The sequence below is a fragment of the Takifugu rubripes genome, unplaced genomic scaffold, assembly GCF_901000725.2.
Source record: "Takifugu rubripes unplaced genomic scaffold, fTakRub1.2, whole genome shotgun sequence".
In the NCBI taxonomy this organism is placed as follows: Eukaryota; Metazoa; Chordata; class Actinopteri; order Tetraodontiformes; family Tetraodontidae; genus Takifugu; species Takifugu rubripes.
The window spans coordinates 169,850-189,888 of record NW_021821635.1 but is presented as its reverse complement, the minus strand read 5'-3'; the positions used below and the strand labels follow the sequence as shown (position 1 = coordinate 189,888).

At 43.0% G+C, this 20,039-nt stretch overlaps 3 protein-coding genes across 4 annotated transcripts; 1 reads left to right on the top strand and 2 right to left on the bottom strand.

Moving 5' to 3' along the window:
• Positions 1-41: 41 nt before the first annotated feature.
• LOC101073495 (E3 ubiquitin-protein ligase RNF4) lies at positions 42-2,562 on the bottom strand. 2 transcript variants are annotated; one of them, XM_011620080.2, is made up of 10 exons: positions 2,429-2,562; positions 2,227-2,285; positions 2,104-2,146; positions 1,734-1,753; positions 1,403-1,556; positions 1,251-1,330; positions 1,139-1,151; positions 941-1,061; positions 560-611; positions 42-481 (listed from the first exon to the last, which is right to left on the bottom strand). In XM_011620080.2, the coding sequence occupies exons 4-10, from the start codon at positions 1,743-1,745 to the stop codon at positions 332-334; spliced, it is 582 nt and encodes a 193-aa protein (XP_011618382.1). In that variant the 5' UTR covers positions 1,746-1,753; positions 2,104-2,146; positions 2,227-2,285; positions 2,429-2,562; the 3' UTR covers positions 42-331. The 2 variants fall into 2 exon arrangements, with proteins under 2 accessions (XP_011618382.1, XP_029688046.1); XM_029832186.1 differs by having other exon boundaries at positions 42-425; positions 2,104-2,285.
• Positions 2,563-3,960: 1,398 nt separating this feature from the next.
• LOC101074162 (DNA-directed RNA polymerase II subunit RPB2) lies at positions 3,961-15,199 on the top strand. Its single transcript, XM_029832172.1, has 25 exons — positions 3,961-4,098; positions 4,766-4,838; positions 5,529-5,679; positions 5,927-6,039; positions 6,128-6,347; positions 7,377-7,535; positions 8,086-8,250; positions 8,349-8,545; positions 8,614-8,733; positions 9,020-9,206; positions 9,340-9,483; positions 9,629-9,768; positions 10,067-10,178; positions 10,254-10,408; positions 10,486-10,684; positions 11,084-11,252; positions 12,561-12,657; positions 12,738-12,832; positions 12,916-13,166; positions 13,535-13,624; positions 13,760-13,867; positions 14,193-14,306; positions 14,469-14,629; positions 14,712-14,907; positions 15,027-15,199. The coding sequence occupies exons 1-25, from the start codon at positions 4,080-4,082 to the stop codon at positions 15,114-15,116; spliced, it is 3,525 nt and encodes a 1,174-aa protein (XP_029688032.1). The 5' UTR covers positions 3,961-4,079; the 3' UTR covers positions 15,117-15,199.
• A 196-nt stretch (positions 15,200-15,395) lies between these two features.
• Positions 15,396-18,738, bottom strand: LOC101064219 (insulin-like growth factor-binding protein 7). Its single transcript, XM_003979378.3, has 5 exons — positions 17,967-18,738; positions 17,174-17,283; positions 16,200-16,304; positions 15,843-15,969; positions 15,396-15,557 (listed from the first exon to the last, which is right to left on the bottom strand). Exons 1-5 carry the CDS (start codon positions 18,508-18,510, stop codon positions 15,541-15,543), a joined length of 903 nt encoding a protein of 300 aa, XP_003979427.3. The 5' UTR covers positions 18,511-18,738; the 3' UTR covers positions 15,396-15,540.
• Between the last annotated feature and the right edge of the window lie 1,301 nt (positions 18,739-20,039).

Here is a 20,039-nt window from a genome sequence, read left to right as displayed (position 1 = left end):
TTTGATGGTAGTTGCTTGATTGCTGAGAAATTGGCAATACATTTAGTGATAACATAGTCATTTATATCTAGTTAAAAAATAATTTCAGCATTGTCTCTTGTAAATTCTGAAATTACACACAACTTCTTCCAGTCTTTGTTGTAATTACATATAATCCAAAATTCCTATTCAAAGCCACAAAGTCAAAATTTATTTACACAATTAGAAAATACAAAAAATAAACTATATGAACTATAATCAATAATATGCATTAACTGACAATCATTCAACACAGTCAGATTGTAAATAGTGAGAAAGAAAACAGCAGGGCACACATCACAGTGTGATGATGTCAGATGTAAAGTGGGTGGTACTGGCGGTGGGTCAATCGCTTCCTGCAGGTGGGACACGTGTGCGAAGACGTCAGGGCATCTCTCAGACACTGGCTGCAGAACACATGACCACATTTGGTGGATACGACTAATCTGCCGCTGTCTACAATCTGCAAACATCAACACTCCAATCAGAAAGCAGGATTCAGCTGTCCATCCAGGTAAGCAACAAACATGATTAAGGTTACCTCACAGTAGGAGTCCAAACAGACCGGACAGCTGATCGTCCCTGGAGTTGGTCTGAAATAGAGGTGTTCCCCATTCAGTGTTCCCTTTCCAAACCGTTTTAGTAACTTGTATTAGTGGTTCTTATGGCAAATTCTATGGCACAACATGGGGCTGTTGTTGCACGGAGGACGAAAAAAGTATTGAAAATGTTCTGCCCTAGATTTCACCACTGTTTGTGATGTCAAGCATATTCAAAGTCAGACATTTTAGAACCCAGGCACCTTTTAGCTCCATGTCCTAACATGTCTCACATTTGTGAGTTGAGTGACTTTAGTCCCACATAGTGGAAGTTTCATTTGTGGGACCTGAAGATAAAGTGTTGGCAGGTCTTGGTGTAATACCTGAAAACACTGTTGTCGTGTAAGGAAACTACTGAAGTCTTCAGGACAGGAGCCGCATTGTCATCTTCATCACTGCTGACTACATAACTCTCTGCTGTGGTGACTGTACTGCGCTGAGGACCTGAAGGAGAACATATATATTAGGCCTACCCTTCACTAAAACCTCAATCACAATCTCGTCTCAAAATCAGCCTTTACCTTCATCCAACAGCTGAAGCAGCAGAAGCAGCCATGGCAGAACATAAACAAAATATGTCAGAGAGGAGGGGGTGTCTGTGTGATGCAAGCATATGCACGTGTGTTATGTTACCAGCACAGAGTCATTGCTCGTCAAATCAACCACAGCACATTCTGATCCCTCACAGGTCAGGTCCACCACTTCCTCCACACCTAAATACAAAAGACTCATTACTGACTGGACTCTGACAATGCTAAGTCGTTTCTAAAGTGATCATTACTGACTGTCTGCCACATCAATGGGCTCTGCAGCAGAGTCAATGTTGCCATTGGACATGCTCGTATCATTTGCAGCCCTTCTGGCACTAACACGTCTGCTTGTCTTGGTGCTGGATCTGGCAACAAGAGGACTTCCTGTCGTCCTCCTTTTCCGCTGAGCCTTAACACAAATCAGAACACCACAACAGTGGAAGATGCATAAATCATCGGCATAGATGCAACGCCTGACTTAAGCAGGCTCCTTAAATGTTCACTCGATGCCTTTAGATGGCAACTCTTTATGTCATGCTAAGTATTTCACACGTAGCGAAAAGTTTGACTAAATAAGAAAACTTACAATGTTGCTCATATCAGACGCTGCGGAGAGAGGGAAAAACAGAGTTTTTTTAAGCAAAAGTGAAAACTGTGCTACAAGCTAGTTAGGTTGGTTTTAACCAGATAGCAAGTTCTTGGGTTCCACTTGGTTGTTATTGTTTCAACCGCGTCTAATTATTTAACATATGAACCAAAGTCGCTTTAGCTTCTGACATAGTTAACAGTTACTAGGTTATTGTTAACGATGTGTAAAATTAACACATTTAACTGATTCTAGAGGCTCATAACACACTTTGAATCCTGCGTTATACTGGCTCCATTTTACACTTCAGACATTTTTAACCCAAACATTTGACAAAGCATAACAACTGGCAGTTTTTATAGTCTATTACCGTCTTTGTGTTTCTCCTGAGAGCTGGTAACTCTACTGATCTTCTGTAGGCACAGAGAAAAACGTTAGTATCTCAACATTGAAACACTAATTTCCAAACAGCTGATGCTAATTTTTAGCTAACCGCCTGTTTCTCCAGCGGGCGGAAGTTAGTGTCGTTTCCGTGTCATAGCACTTCCGCTACTTTTGAGACAAAGGTATTGCAGACCATTTTAAAATTAATTCATGCTGTCATTTAAGTCAGAGTTCATATTTATTACAAGATATCGTAATGATATTGTCTTTATCCAGGTTTACGATCATGGGAGTGGAATAAATTAATTTACTAGTGATCGCTTGTCTAACTCAGTCCGATAGGAGGAGACAGACTTCCGGAGGCGACAGGCAGACTTCCGGCTCTTCACTGGAACGCAGTAACACGTGAAGTAACAACCAGGCACACAGAGAGGGTTTGAGTTGACGAGCTTAACACATTAATACAAGGTTATATAATATAGTAGGTTGCTTGATAATCAAAGCCCCAAGGCTTGAACCCCTTGACCTTTGACCTTTGGGATATCAAAGGTCCCTCCAGGTCACCAAAACTCAATCATTTGTTCTTTCGCCTATTGTCAACATTTTTATTCCGGAAATTCCATTAAATTCCATTAAATCCATGATAGCTTGTTGTTATTTTGCTTGCAGAACAGAGACTTTAATGCCAAAAATGCACCTGCCATTAGGTGAAAAGTTTAAAAAGATTTAGAGTTATATATAGATTTGCAAACTAAAAATATAAAACATATAGTTTTTGACTTTACTACCAAAAATAAAGGTACATGGACTCTACATAATGGCATTGTGAGAAATGGATGCAACGATATAAATTACCTGGAATATTCTTGCAACTGAGAAGACCATAAATAATATGGAAGTTGTGGTAAATATTTTAACAAACGTTTGGGACCAGAATTAGAAACAAAATCTAATTATATTCCATTCTTTTTTAAATTGATTTATTAATATTAATATACTGAGCCATATTATGTATCCAGTAGTGGAGTTAGAAAAATTATATACACAGATTAGAAAATAGATAAATAATGTAAAAATCTGCATATTCATGAAATAAAAATAAAATACCAAAATTGTTTGTTTTAATCCCTTTTGGATTTCTAGTCCACTAGCTACCAGCTCGTTCAAAAAGATGTGAAGCTTTTGATTCAATACAGTTTTTTTAATGAATGTTAAATTTGCCTAAAAACAAATTATTGTGCAAGAATAATAAAATCCTTCCTTTCTGTGGATGCTGGATGAAGTGTCTGGTCTTCCTTTGAATGTAATTTACATTCAACCAAAACATTTTTGTGCAGAATGATGAAGCAAATGTGAAATAGTTTTATCATTCATACCACAAAAAGTACAGGAGCATTCAACATTAATCTTAAATCTTTTTAAAGTTTGTATTCTATTGTGGGTCTATCCTGTTCATAATTGTAAAAGATATACTGTATCTTTGATCGCATCATTGAGCCAAACTACCAATTAGACACAGCATCTTCTTTTGGTGTTTTGTTTTTATGTACTAAATTTAGAAATAAGTTCATTTTATCATAACTCTCCATCAGTCCTCAGTTCTGTCTTCAGTTCTCATCAGTTCTGACATTAAATATTGACCCACTTTTTGTTATAGATTTATTTTTATAGAGAAGACTCCAATTGTTGGAAAAATATGTTTGTGCAAAATCTGCTAATTTCACAGGCAAAATCAGTTTTATAATCACATTTTAACAGGAAATTAGGGCCTCCGCTTGAATTAAACATGAATATCAGGTGAGCCATAAATTGACCTCCAAACACTTATGCGCATGCGCACGAACAGCGCATGCGCAGAAGTGACATGAAGCCGCGCAGCTCGAGCACTGAAGACCGTTTTCGTTTTGTCTTTTTCTCTGTTGTCTTTTTATTTGTTCGGGTTTAATATATTGTTAAGAGAAAATGTATGACCAAGACGAAGGTGAGTCGCTTTAGTGCACAACCAAAAACTTGTTTAAAGTTGTACCGAATGTAGCCTTTACTTAAGAAACGGTTTGTCTTTTTTGTAAAACGCGGACTCGGTCATTTTTAGCAGCTAGCACATGTTAGCTTCTGCTTAAACATCAGGATGCTGCAAAATGTAACTACATGAAAACATTTTACAATGACCAAAAGAAAGGCCTGAAAAACCTTATCTGTGCCTCAAGCGCACAACTGCATTTAATTAATTAAATATGCTGCCGAAAACAACTGTCAGCGGCTCCACGCTTTTGTTCGGCTAGCTAACGTGACTATATATATTTAAATACACAAACATACCTGTGTGTGTGTGTGTATATATATATATATATATGTATATATATATATATATATATATGTGTGTGTGTGTGTGTTTATGTCTGTGTAGATTCAGTTCAGAACTGAAGAAGCCATCTAGATAGAAGGTGAAACTTCAAATGAGGAGAAAAACAGTCCAGTTGACACAGAAAACTACCTTGGATATACGTGTTTATGTACATACGTGTGTGTGTGTGTGTGTATATTTTGAAGAGTGATTTACAGAAATCTGTATTTCTAGGTCAATCTGACATGCAGCCGATTCTACCCAGAGTTGTTCACTGCTTTCATTGGGAATCTGTGTTTTTCAGACAACCAATATGATGAAGATGATGATGAAATCACTCCTGATTTGTGGCAGGAAGCATGTTGGATAGTCATAAGGTAAACGTCTGTGTTTGGACTTCGGTACCACACGTAACTATATCGAACCAAGAACCATGGCCTTCCTCTCTGGCAGTTTCAGGAGGTGATGAAGATGGTCATTTTGTTTTCAATAGTTGGAATGGAATGATGTAGCTGTGATGAAATGAAAAGGGTCTTATACATTTAAACAGATATTAAAGAGGGTGTGGTAAACGGTTACAAACTCTTCAGATATCTTTAAACCCATTAATGAGTTTAAACGATCATAAGATCACATAGGAGAGCAATAAGATGGTGTTGATTATATAAAGCAAAAGCAATCACGTCATTGGTTTACATGTGTTCTTCAATAGCTTCGTGTTTGCTCAGCATATCACTATGGGACAGAAAACGGGACGTATTAATTAGCAACATGGTCACCAGCAAACAAATAGGTCGGTGCATTGAGAGTTCGTCAGCGTAAATGAGGGATCAATCAAGAACTGGCCAAGATCTATGAATGGGAGCATCTTCACAATGACAGACGACATTGAGCAGATCGGTGAATTAAGACATTGCAGGCTGTCATACAAATTGCATAAAATGGGAAGTATCAGCCGATCCGATATAGCTGACCAGATTGGCAGAAATTCTCTGTCGGTCCATTAATGTGCTTTTGCGTTCTGTTGGTTCTGTTTGATTTTTACAGCAGTGTTTATTCTTTTGTAGCTCTTATTTTGATGAGAAGGGTTTGGTCCGACAGCAACTGGATTCGTTCGATGAGTTCATCCAGATGTCTGTTCAGAGGATTGTAGAAGATGCACCACCCATTGACCTGCAGGCAGAAGCTCAGCACACTTCAGGAGAGGTGGAGGAACCGGTGAGCAAACATATGAGATGTTGACAGGGACAGGCTAAGATGAGGCCTAGTTTAGAGGTCTTTTAGCCTGACTGGGTGTCCATCTTTGGTGGAAATATTTTAAGAAAACAAGTGTTAACAGGAGAAAAGAGTTGAACCAATAAACCAGATGTTGGTCAGAATTAGGGCAAGTGGGCAAGCTTGTGCGTATTGTCATGACACTAGACCGCCACATAGATGCTTGTGACATCTCTGTTAATTGTTGCAGCCTCGTTATCTACTGAAGTTTGAGCAGATCTACCTGTCCAAACCCACCCACTGGGAGAGGGATGGAGCACCATCTCCCATGATGCCCAATGAAGCCCGACTGCGAAACCTCACGTAGGTTCTCAGCTTTTTTGTGCTGGCTCCGCCTTATGTCACAAACATGTCTCTGATTTTGTCCCACTCTCGCACCCCACCTCCTCAGGTATTCAGCTCCCCTGTATGTTGACATCACAAAGACCATCATCAAGGAGGGGGAGGACCAGATCCAAACACAGCATCAGAAAACATTCATTGGTAAAATCCCCATCATGCTCCGCTCCACATACTGCCTCCTGAGTGGCCTGACAGATCGAGACCTTTGTGAGCTGAATGAGTGTCCGCTTGATCCTGGAGGCTATTTCATCATCAATGGTTCTGAGAAGGTAAGCTGTTGTCTAAGATCAGTCCACTTCTAAACCAGTTCTACTGAATCAAAGCCAGTTTTCCATTGGCTTTCACACTGCCTGGTGTTCTTAGGAAGTGGTAGGAGTGACAGCAGGATTTCACTTTACCAGACAAAAGGTTCTGGTCACATTTTGTGAGTTTATTGAGCTTAAAATGAGAAATGATTTACAGGCAAGAATGACATCAAGGAATATAAAAGTATACCCTTATTGAAAAGGAGGCTACATCAAATAAAACGAGGGCTGCAGTTGACTCGCGTGCATACAAACCTTCAAATCAAAAAATGTCCATTTTATGCATTTGAAATCTAGATACAATAAAAACTATCGCTGTAAATAAATCCCTCAACGTGTTTCAGGTTTATAGTTTTCCACATTTTCATTGCAGTGTCACTGTGCACAGTTATTAGACATGTTGTTACTACAGTGCTTTTGGTTCATCGGACGTGTGAACAGACCCTCAAACCTGAACATTTAAGCAGTAAAAGTTAGGGTTAACCCCAACCTAACCCTAACCTAAGGAGGGGAGGGGAGGGGAGGCGAGGCGAGGCGAGGCGAGGGTTAGGCGAGGCGAGGCGAGGCGAGGGTTAGGCGAGTGTTAGGCGAGGGTTAGGCGAGGCGAGGGTTAGGCGAGGGTTAGGCGAGGCGAGGGTTAGGCGAGGCGAGGGTTAGGCGAGGCGAGGCGAGGGGAGGGGAGGGGAGAGGGGAGGAAACCATGACCCAGTGGGGGAGTGACAGAGGCCTGTCAGGTGATCATGTTTCCGGACCCCGGCAGCCTCGGCCTCTAGCAGCACAGCTAAGATGTTAAATGCGACTTGCGCTCTGTCTGCGTCGTTTTTATTGACCGTTCTCACTTTTTCAGAGATGCTTTTCCTTTTTCTAATTCATGGGAAAATGTGACTCTTTCAAACGCTGTTTCTGGGATGTGTTGGTGTAAAATCTGAAGATGCAACTTGTGGGTTTGTACTTTTGTACTCTGATCAAAGCGAGCCACTTGCTGGTTTTCAGGTGCTTATTGCTCAGGAAAAGATGGCTACCAACACCGTGTACGTCTTCGCCAAAAAGGATTCCAAATACGCCTACACCAGTGAGTGTCGTTCATGTTTGGAGAACTCCTCTCGCCCCACCAGCACCATCTGGGTCAGCATGATGGCTCGAGGAGGACAGGTCAGTCACCTGTTCATGAGTTGCTTTTCACCTCCCCCACTTTGTCCTCTGAACATTTAATTAGTTTATAAAGCAAATATTCCACAAGTGCATCACAACCAATATGTCAATCACCAATAAAGTTCCAAAACGCTAAAAAAGTAAAGTTAAAGGAGAAAGTTGTAAACATCTAAACAATGATCACTTTGACTGAGAGAGGAATTGATTACTGTCTGATGCTGCTGGAGCTCCAGCAGCTGAAATCTTAATGAAGATTTGGTTGGAGACAGAAGTGCAGACATTTACACTGTCACAGCAGCTCAAACTAAAAATCGGTTGTTAAAAGTGTCACTTTAAAACGCTCGCTAACAAGATACACTAAAGTATACACAAGTGTAACGGGTGAAACCAGAAATTTTATGCCAGCAGTTAACACTTGGTGACGTCTTGTGATGATGCACCAGTTAGTCCAGTTAAAGTTAAAGCTATCTCTTCCCCACACGTTACATATTAATACAATTTGTTTGTTTTGGGTTGCTGAGATTGACTGGCTGATTGCTAATTTTCAAAGGGGGTGAAAAAGAGTGCAATTGGTCAGAGGATTGTGTCTACGCTGCCTTACATCAGACAGGAAGTTCCCATCATCATCGTGTTCCGAGCACTGGGATTTGTGTCGGACAGAGACATCCTGGAACACATCATCTATGACTTTGACGACCCTGAGATGATGGAAATGGTCAGTCTTTTAATTAGCTTTTGGTCTGTTACTGCAGGCTTTCTTTAATGGCTCAAGCAGTTAGTGCCAAGTGACCAGTGATGTCGCTGCATTTCCAGGTGAAGCCCTCTCTGGATGAAGCTTTTGTAATTCAGGAACAAAATGTGGCATTAAACTTTATTGGTTCCCGAGGAGCAAAACCAGGTGTGACAAAGGAACGAAGAATCAAATATGCTAAAGAAGTTCTGCAGAAAGAGATGCTGCCACATGTTGGAGTCAGCGATTTCTGCGAGACCAAGAAGGCTTATTTCTTGGGGTGAGTCCTGCCGGGCATACGACTGCACAGGAGAATCGGACCCTGAGTGTGTGATCCTGTCTTTTTAGGTACATGGTACACAGGTTGCTGCTGGCTGCCCTTGGCAGACGAGAGCTGGACGACAGAGATCACTACGGCAACAAGAGGCTGGATCTCGCCGGGCCCCTGTTGGCATTTTTGTTCAGAGGGTACCGCATACCTTATATATAGTTTTCTAGCCCTCCTTGGTTTAAAAGGCAGAACATGACCCAGTTATACATGTCCAAAGGTCAGCAGTACTGGAGTATTTAGCTTCTTCTGAATGCTCCGCTTCAGGAAAATGGTTTTCTTTAATATACTTTTATTGTTTAAATGAACTTGAATTTGTTCTCCTGAACACTTTCTAAAAATGAAGTTGGTTACTTTTTGTTTTTCAAAAATGATTGGAAAGACTTCATATACATTTGTTTTGTCCTGTTTTTCCTTCGACTTCAGCATGTTTAAGAATCTGCTGAAGGAGATCCGAATTTACGCTCAGAAGTTCATCGACAGAGGAAAAGACTTTAATCTGGAGCTGGCCATTAAAACCAGAATCATCTCAGATGGCCTGAAATACTCTTTGGCTACTGGAAACTGGGGAGATGTAAAGAAAGCACATCAGGCCAGAGCTGGAGTGTCTCAGGTGAGACACACAGCTCCAATTTAGTCGGTTTAATTCTGCTCTAGCATGAATACTTCCAATCATTAACACAACAACCTCAAGCTTTGTCTTTGGAGGTCTGAAAAAGCCACAGTCCTTGTGTTCCTTCTTGTAGGTGTTGAACCGCCTCACCTTTGCGTCCACTCTTTCCCATCTCCGTCGTGTCAACTCTCCCATCGGAAGAGATGGAAAACTGGCAAAACCCCGACAGTTGCACAACACGCTGTGGGGCATGGTGTGTCCCGCCGAAACGCCTGAGGTACAAACGCTGCGAGGAAAATGATCTGAGCACCAGTGAAGAACAACGCAGGGCTATAACAATCATCCCAACCAAGGCTCCAGCCCTGGTTCACATTAGTCCAGCTCAGCTTTATTCACTCAAAGAAACGTTCATCTTCTTTCAGGGTCACGCTGTGGGTCTGGTGAAGAATTTGGCCCTCATGGCCTACATCTCTGTGGGCTCTCAGCCATCACCCATCTTGGAGTTTCTGGAAGAGTGGAGCATGGAGAACCTGGAGGAGATCTCACCTGCAGCCATTGCAGAGTGAGTCGAATGTTGGCTTTTGTGGAAATAGGAGCCATTTTTCATTTTTGTCTTGTAGACTTTTTCGTTGGACTATTCATGTGAAATCCTTGTTTGACTGCCTTCAGGATAACAGCATTTAAATGTCACTTAATTAAAATCATCTGGAAATACTTTCATGTTGTTGAAACCTTTAAAGAAACCACTGTTCATTTAAAACTAGCACAGCCATCAGCAAACATCTCAGATATCATTTCTATCAGATTTCCTCATGCTACTATCCAAATGCACCTGTTTGATCTCTTTTACTTATTTTCAGTGCCACAAAGATCTTCGTGAATGGATGCTGGGTTGGAATTCACAAAGATCCTGAGCAGCTGATGAACACTTTGAGGAAACTCCGGAGACAAATGGACATCATTGTGTCTGAGGTAAGGATGGTTCAAATGTCAGGCTGTCGGGAATCTCGTGGACCCTGAAAGCTGCTGCTGGCTGTGACCGTTCAGGTGTCCATGATCAGAGACATCAGAGAGCGGGAGATCAGAATCTACACAGATGCAGGACGGATCTGTCGACCGCTGTTAATTGTTGAGAAACAGAAACTGCTCCTGAAGAGACGCCACATCGATCAGTTAAAGGAGAGGGAGTACAACAATTACAGGTGGGTCGTGCTTCTCATCTGTTGCACTCAGAAAAGGAGCAAACCTTTGTTGAAGGAGCCTTTATTGTGATGACCAGCTGGCAGGACTTGGTGGCAAGCGGTGTGGTGGAGTACATCGACACATTGGAGGAGGAGACGGTCATGCTTGCCATGACTCCAGATGACCTCCAGGAAAAGGGCGTGGCTTATTGCTCAACGTACACTCACTGTGAGATCCATCCGTCCATGATCCTGGGAGTTTGTGCTTCAATCATTCCGTTCCCTGATCACAATCAGGTATATAAAACAGAGAAGCAGCTGTGGTGGACTGCACAGGTGTGTCGGGTTATCTGGGTAGTTACAGCTAACCCACAATGGGAGATGCACATCTCTGGCTTATTCAATAATCCTGTAGAACTCTTAGTTTTGGTTTAAAGTCAAATGTGTGAAGAATGTTAATGCCAAAATCAGCTGAACAAGGGCAGCAGCCATTAACCTGCCTCCGTGGTGTCGGAGCACTAAAACTAAACCAGACAAAGTAATGAGAATCCTTTTTTCTGTGTAGCTGCTGCAAACTTCCTAGATTTTGTCTTCAGTAACTTTCTTCGTACTATAAAGAGCTTAAACCTGCTTTTCTGTCTTCACCAACCAGCAACTGTATCCTTCCACATCAAAGCAGTTGACTTTTATTTTCAGTCTCCCAGAAACACGTACCAGTCTGCCATGGGTAAACAGGCCATGGGGGTCTATATCACCAACTTCCATGTGAGGATGGACACCTTGGCTCACGTGCTCTACTACCCTCAGAAACCTCTGGTCACCACACGATCCATGGAGTACCTGCGCTTCAGGGAGCTGCCTGCAGGTAACACACCTGTACAGGTTACACACACATCTGTTATACACACACCTGTACAGGTTATACACACATCTGTTATACACACACCTGTACAGGTTATACACACATCTGTTATACACACACCTGTACAGGTTATACACACATCTGTTACACACACATCCGTACGGGTTACACACACACCTGTACAGGTTACACACACATCTGTTACACACACACCTGTACAGGTTACACACACATCTGTTATACACACACCTGTACAGGTTATACACACATCTGTTACACACACCTGTACAGGTTACACACACATCTGTTACACACACATCTGTTATACACACATCCGTACAGGTTATACACACATCTGTTACACACACCTGTACAGGTTACACACACATCTGTTACACACACATCTGTTATACACACATCCGTACAGGTTATACACACATCTGTTACACACACCTGTACAGGTTACACACACATCTGTTACACACACATCTGTTATACACACATACCTGTACAGGTTACACACACATCTGTTACACACACACCTGTACGGGTTACACACACACCTGTACAGGTTATACACACATCTGTTACACACACATCTGTTACACACACATCCGTACAGGTTATACACACATCCGTACGGGTTACACACACATCCGTACGGGTTACACACACACCTGTACAGGTTATACACACATCTGTTACACACACACCTGTACAGGTTACACACACATCTGTTACACACACATCCGTACAGGTTACACACACATCTGTTACACATACATCCGTACAGGTTATACACACATCCGTACAGGTTACACACACACCTGTACAGGTTACACACACATCTGTTATACACACATCTGTACAGGTTATACACACACATCCGTACAGGTTACACACACATCTGTTATACACACATCTGTACAGGTTACACACACATCTGTTATACACACACATCCGTACAGGTTACACACACACATCCGTACAGGTTACACACACACATCCGTACAGGTTACACACACATCTGTTATACACACATCCGTACAGGTTACACACACACATCCGTACAGGTTACACACACACATCCGTACAGGTTACACACACATCTGTTATACACACATCTGTACAGGTTACACACACATCTGTTATACACACATCTGTACAGGTTACACACACATCTGTTACACACACACATCCGTACAGGTTATACACACACATCCGTACAGGTTACACACACACATCCGTACAGGTTACACACATGGATTGGTAGCACCTGTGTAGTTGTCTGACCCAACGGGACCGTTTCAGGGATCAACTCCATCGTGGCCATCGCCTCCTATACGGGTTATAACCAGGAGGACTCGGTGATCATGAACCGCTCGGCGGTGGACCGAGGCTTCTTCAGGTCAGAGCTCCAGTTCTCCGGTTGAATGAAAAACTGGGATTGTTCATCTTCTCTGAAACCAGAACGTTTTCCACCTGCAGATCTGTTTTCTATCGATCCTACAAAGAACAAGAGTCAAAGAAAGGTTTTGATCAGGAGGAGATCTTTGAGAAACCCACGCGTGAAACCTGCCAAGGTAAAAAAATAAAGATCTTCACTTATGTGTTGGTCACCTGTGGAGGGTGAGAACGATAAAACGGAGGAAACATGGTTTCACAGGTATGAGACACGCCATCTACGAAAAACTGGATGACGACGGCCTCATCGCTCCTGGGGTCCGTGTTTCTGGCGAGGACGTGATCATTGGGAAAACGGTGACGCTGCCAGACAATGAAGATGAGCTGGAGAGCACCAACCGGCGCTACACCAAGAGGGACTGTAGCACCTTTCTGAGAACCAGTGAGACTGGAATTGTGGATCAGGTGATGGTGACACTGAACCAGGAGGGCTACAAGTTCTGCAAGATCAGGGTGAGCACATTTCATCCTCACCAGAACCGTCTGTTTATTACATTAGTCAAACGTACTCGGTTGGAAGCCAAATGGCTCCTAAGTAAAATTTATCTGCAAATCTGATAGAAAGAGGGATGTAAAAGAGAAGAGCAGCTCGACGTCTACAAGCAAAAACCAAAAATAGACCCGAACCCCCACTTCCCAAAAATGGAAATACGTTCAAATCAGTTGTCTACAAACTCGGGGAACAAATGGAAGCACAAAAATTCACTAGATAACATTTTTAAACAATGATGCTGAAGATATTGGGGGTGTTGTCGTTACGCCTGAAAATCCACGTCAGTTGAAACCAGGCAGAACGCTGAACAGTTTCCTGTTGCCTGCAGGTTCGATCGGTCCGGATCCCACAAATTGGAGACAAGTTTGCTAGCCGACATGGACAAAAAGGGACCTGTGGCATCCAGTACAGACAGGAAGTAAATAGACATGAACTTGGGTCTTCTGTGATTTTAATTTTCTGGCCCTTTTATGCATTGAATGTTCATAAAATGGATCAATTGGAATCTCTCGAGTGTCCCAGATGAGTTAGCTGCTCTCCTGTTGTGTTGAAGGACATGCCGTTCACCTGCGAAGGAATAACGCCTGACATCATCATCAATCCACACGCCATCCCATCCAGAATGACAGTTGGACATCTCATCGAGTGTCTGCAGGGCAAGGTACTCCATCACTCATTTGGCTTCGTACTGATCAATTCTGATCAGTTTGGTGATCTGATCACCAAACTGTTGCAAAGGTTTTAACCTTGACATGTTGAGTCTCTCCAGACAACGCTGAGCAAAGGTGAGGATGGCGCTGCCTAGCAACTGTAGACTTGTAACAAAACTTGTTTGGATTCGGCAACAGAAAAGCAAACTCTTATCTGACATGAGTAATGCTACATCCAACCTATGCTAGCTTTCCTAGTTTTGAGTTTTTATTGACACTCAGCTCTCCGACACATTTCTGAATAAATGTGTCAACTTTTTTTCTATTTCACTTCAGGTTTCGGCCAATAAAGGTGAGATTGGAGACGCCACCCCGTTTAATGATGCCGTGAACGTGCAGAAAGTGTCCAACCTGCTGTCAGAATATGGATATCACCTGAGAGGAAATGAGGTCACTTCTTGTGCAATTTCTCTGAGAGTGTAGTGTCGTGTCCTTAAATGCATCAACTACAATCTTCAGAACCAACAATATTAGCTGCAATCCCTTTAATCTATTGATCATGTTGACCTTTCTGCCCATGAACGTTTCATTGACATATTGATCTGTGATCAGGTTCTGTACAACGGCTTCACTGGGAGAAAACTAACTTCACAGATTTTCATTGGTCCAACTTATTATCAGCGTCTAAAACACATGGTGGACGATAAGATTCATTCAAGGGCCCGGGGCCCGGTCCAGATCCTCAACAGGCAGCCGATGGAGGGCCGATCACGGTCAGTTGCATTGCTGAGCTGTCTGATTGATCGTTCTGATTGATCGTTCTGATCCATATGGACTGGCTTGTGTCACTCGCAGTGATGGCGGGCTCCGTTTTGGTGAGATGGAACGCGACTGTCAAATTGCTCATGGTGCTGCTCAGTTCCTCAAAGAGCGCCTGTTTGAAGCTTCGGATCCGTACCAGGTCCACGTTTGCAACCTGTGTGGCCTGATGGCCATCGCCAACACACGCACACACACATACGAATGTCGTGGCTGCCGCAACAAGACCCAGGTACCTGTTAGACTGTCAGCTGGCCGGAGTCAAAGTTCAGTTGTGATGGTGTCGTAACGGCTTACACTAACGACGGCGTCGATCACTTTTCCAATCAAAAATTATCCTTGGTTTTTCAGATTTCTCTCGTTCGGATGCCGTACGCCTGCAAGCTTCTGTTCCAGGAGCTCATGTCGATGAGCATCGCTCCTCGGATGATGACGTCATAGAATACTTGAGCCCATCGTTTGCTTCCTCACGTTAATTGTGACGATCTTTTATTTTAAGAATAAAATAGTTTTTTTTCTTTAAATTGCCAAGTTGTCTTTTTGTCACTCTTCAAAGGCTCCAAATCATCAAGTACACACGGTGTTCAATGAGCAGTAACCACAAGCGTCAGAACACAACCCAACACAACACGTCAGAAGTGATCAGCCAATAACGTAAGATGAGTTAAGCAATAAATGAAGAAGTGGTGAGAATAATGTTAGGCTGTTCAATATATTGTGTCATTTTATCTCTGAAAAAAGCATTTTATTTAGGTGACGAAACCAAGCAAAAATATTGAGCATATCAAACAAATGAAAGGAGCCAAATGTGAAGTTAAACTTGAAGAGGTTCAAGTCTCCAGCTGTTTCATCTTCAACCGGTCACTTAATCTTCTTTGGTCACTAAGGAAAAGGTGACATAAGATTTTGCGTTTCATCAATCTAATACAAACTTTAAAATATTAATAATCATTCCCGAGAGTGGTAGCAGAATACAATGAGGGTTTTTCCCCCCCAAAATTCCTAGTTTTCAGGACCTGTGATTGGTCAGGAGGACGTTATTTAACCGATCGTGTGTTTCTCGTATGTCCTGCAGTAGAAACCATCGTTTTAGTGAGAGCAGCATGCCTTTACTGAGGTGTAGGATCAATTACGAAGTTCTTTTAATCTTGTTTGTTATGGTGGTACCTTTCTTGACAATGATGTCATCACTGGACTCGACCAGGTGAATTGCTCCAACAGCTGAAGCTTCTCCTTTAGCATTGGTTGCATGACACTCATAGGATCCTCCTTCTTCTTTAGTCAGGGGAGAAATCTAAGAGCAAAGACCCACAGGTACCTTCATGGCATTACATGTTCTTCAGACCACACCCTCAGAGGGATGCGTGACATCAACATGGTCCGAAAAGCTCACATTAGTTAAGTCCCAAGTGTCACTACAAAGGAAAAAAGGACATAACCTGCTGGGCAGGTGAGTGTGTTGCATGGAGAGACGAGGACCACGAGTGCATTAGTAAACCACGAGGTTCGCTAGTGTGACCTCACCAGGACCCAGCCGGTCACTTCATGTTTCTGGGGTCCTCCTCTCGTCTGAATGGCCAGATTTTCTCTGTCTCCCGGGAGAAGCTCCAGCTTCTTAACGCTGAGGACCTGAAGGAAGACAACAGCCCACTCAAGTGCGCTACCTGGGTATGTTTTGGTTTACTTATTTCATTGATTTTAAGTGTAAACCATAAATATAATCCAAAATCCTGATTGGGAGATGAATCCTGCTCTGATCAGCAAAGCTGGATGGCTTAAAACAATTGAAACCTTTGTTAAATCTTTGTTATTTAGTCCTGAAGAAACAACAGATTCATCATAAAGTCAAACTGTTAGAGGGTTCACTTCTTTCAATTTATTATTATTTTTTTTTCGTGAAACCTCTTGGAGTTCAATACAGGAGAAACTGTTTAAGCACCTGCATAAATAATTATGCACATTTTTCTTCATCATAGGGACGAGTAGTGGCTTCCACCTTTGAACCCTAACCCATCCAGTCACAGGCAAGTTTCCTAACCAGGATTTCTGATTGATATTTGCCTTCTAAAAGAATTTGACAAGAGAAAAAATTGTTTCTGCCTTAATCACAATTCAGTCTTTTTTCTGCATTTGATGAGTTTTGTTTTCTTCCCATCATCTCCGTTTGGTGCTGAGCGCTTGTCAGGATATGCATCTTTGTTCACTGTCCCAATAATTAAAGTTAGAGTCCACCTGTTCCATTTTTATCACACATTTATCAGAAAGCAACTTTGATAATTCCCACAAATTCACTGGAATTGTAGCCTTTCAACCTCCAACAAGTTACTTTTCAGGATGGATAAATGATGTCATAGTATATTATTCACAAGTAGAAATTAATCTAAATAAAACCAGAAACGGGAAAATAGTCACATTTTATATGCAGGTTTTGACTTTAGCGTCCTACAATTACTTGATTTAATGAAGACAACGTACATTTTTTAAACAGAGAAACAAACCTTTTTCCAGGTGATGACAGGTGTGGGAACACCCACGGCTTCACAGCTCAGGTAGACCTGAGAGCCGGTAACATTGTACACCTCACCTGGAGGTGTGACGATGAGTGGAGCTGCAGCCATCAACACAGCATTAGTTTGAGTTTGAACATCAAAACAGACTCAGACAGGATGAAACAGGTCATAATTAAAGGTAAAGCCTCCGTGACCTCAGAGGAATTCAGTTTGCTATGAACAAGATCACTGCAGCTTTTCAAAAGAAAGGAATTCTGTGTTTGCTCAGAGGGATGTAGGTGGATTAATAACACTGTTACTGCCAGAGAATTCAGCAGCAACAAGTTCAAATAAGCCCTAACCTGTGTCGAAGGAACCCTTTCTTCCAAAGTTTATCTCACATTGATTTGTGGAGAAAATCATGTCCAATTACCTGTGAAAGCATATTTTTACACATTCTTTTTGTATCGTTCCTTCATGTCTGCAGTGATTGATAATCATAATTTCATATTGGCCCAAAACTGTAACAAAAATTTCTCTAATTAAAGATGAATTGAATTGAAATCAATTTTCAGGTCTAAACCTCTCAGCAACAACATTTTGTAGCAGTGCATCCTAAATATTTAATTCAGTATTTTCTATTCTTTATGCTTACGTAAATGGGGCAGGGGATCTGAACATGTTCTATCGTGCTAGAACCTGTTCTCGAAGCTTGTGCTAGCATGATGACTAAAGTCCAGTTGAGCTGGGTTGGAGAAGATTCAGTCCTGTAACAAGTATTTTCTGGGGTTTGCAGACTCACCTGTTGCACAGCGACCCTTGTTCTGGACAGTGATTGGTTCTATGCCCTGCTCCTGTGCTGCCAGGCTCGCACTCCTCAACCCGCAGCCATTCCTGTACGTTACTCCATCTGTTCCGCAGACTTCATAGTTGCTCTTGCACCCACATACTCCCAGTTTGTTCTTCTTCTCCTTGTTGATTTTGATGCACTCCAGTCCAGAGCCGCAGCGGCGCCCACCTGCATGGCGTCTGCCGCAGGCCTCACCCTCTGCAGCAGCACAGATGGAGCAGCAGCCGCAGTAGTCCAGCACTGAACCCATGTGGCACCCCTCCAGTGGGAGAGGGGTGCACAAATCCGGCTTACATGGGCCACATTCCAGAGCTGTTAGAGCAGGTAGAACCAACAGTACTGGAATTATAACGCGTGAGAAAGACTTCATAATGGTCCGCTCTGTCTGTGTGTCTGCAAGTGTGAAGAGTTTAACACGAGTGTGGTCTAAAGACCAAGACCGGAGCAAAACTGCTGTTGCCCCACCCCCAGGAGCTCGGATCCCAGATCTGTTCATCACGAACCGTCTTTGTGCCTACATGTCTCCGTTTGTTTTTAGCTTCAGTATTACTGTGTAATTGATGAGAAAGACCTGGTACTTCATAGTCCTACTGGGAGACTTCAACACTCATGTGGGCGGCAACAGTGTATTCTGGGATGGAGTGAGTAGGAAGAATGGCCTCCCTGAGCTGAACCTGAGCGGTGCTTTGTTGCTAGACGTCTGTGCTAGTCACAGTTTTTCCATAACAAACACCATCTTTCAGCATTAAGGTGTCGGTGTACGTTTCAACTGAACATCGTAATACGTCGGCCATTGATTGTCTTGGACACTCGGGTGAGGAGAACAGATCAAATGATCACCACCTGGTGGTAAGTTGGTTGACTGACCAGATTCCAAGAGAGGCTGGAGACATTGAGCCCGAGTGGACCACGTTCTCCAATTCGTTTGTTGGAATGGCCGTTGGTTGTAAGGTCTTCGGTGCTTGACATGGCAGCAATTGGTCCTATATCACATTTAGTCGTTAATGTTCAGACACGACTCTTGTGTAGCAGCTAAATCAGTTCCACTAACCCTTTCATTTCAGTGTCCCGAGTCAACATGATTCCTGGCCCTGCACTGTTGTTGTTTCTGAACTTGGGTTAGTGAGAACACAAATGTCTGAATGCTCCTTCGTTCAGAGGCAACAGTGGATGTGGGGCTGATGGTGTTTCCCCTTATTGTTTAGGCTGATGAGCGCTCATGTTCATGATGTATCTAATTCATACAGTAGGGTTAGCCATGGACTTCCACAAGGTTCTTTATTTGGATGATCTGTTTCTTTTTTTTACTTGTGGTCCCCAGAGTCTCTAAAGGTAGAATGGGGGGCCGAGCATTTAGTTACCTGTGGCGCACCTGTGGGCGATGACCACCTGGCCACCTATTTAAGGGTTAGGGTGAGGGTTAGAGGGTTAGAGGGTGAGGGTGAGTGTTAGGGTGAGGGTGAGGGTTAGGGTTAGAGGGTTAGGGTGAGGGTGAGGGTTAGAGTGAGGGTGAGGGTTAGAGGGTTAGGGTTAGAGGGTTAGAGTGAGGGTTAGGGTTAGAGGGTTAGAGGGTGAGGGTGAGGGTTAGGGTTAGAGGGTTAGAGTGAGGGTGAGGGTTAGGGGTGAGTGTTAGGGTGAGGGTTAGAGGGTTAGGGTGAGGGTTAGAGGGTTAGGGTGAGGGTGAGGGTGAGGGTGAGGGTTAGAGTGAGGGTTAGGGTTAGAGGGTTAGGGTTAGGGTTAGAGGGTTAAAGGGTTAGAGGGTTAGGGGTTAGGGTGAGGGTGAGGGTGAGGGTGAGTGTTAGGGTGAGGGTTAGATGGTTAGAGGGTTAGGGTGAGGGTGAGGGTTAGAGGGTTAGAGTGAGGGTTAGGGTTAGAGGGTTAGGGTGAGGGTTAGAGGGTTAGAGGGTGAGGGTGAGTGTTAGGGTGAGGGTGAGGGTTAGGGTTGGGTTAGGGTTAGAGGGTTAGGGTTAGGGTTAGGGTTAGGGGTTAGGGTTAGGGTGAGGGTTAGAGGGTTAGGGTTAGGGT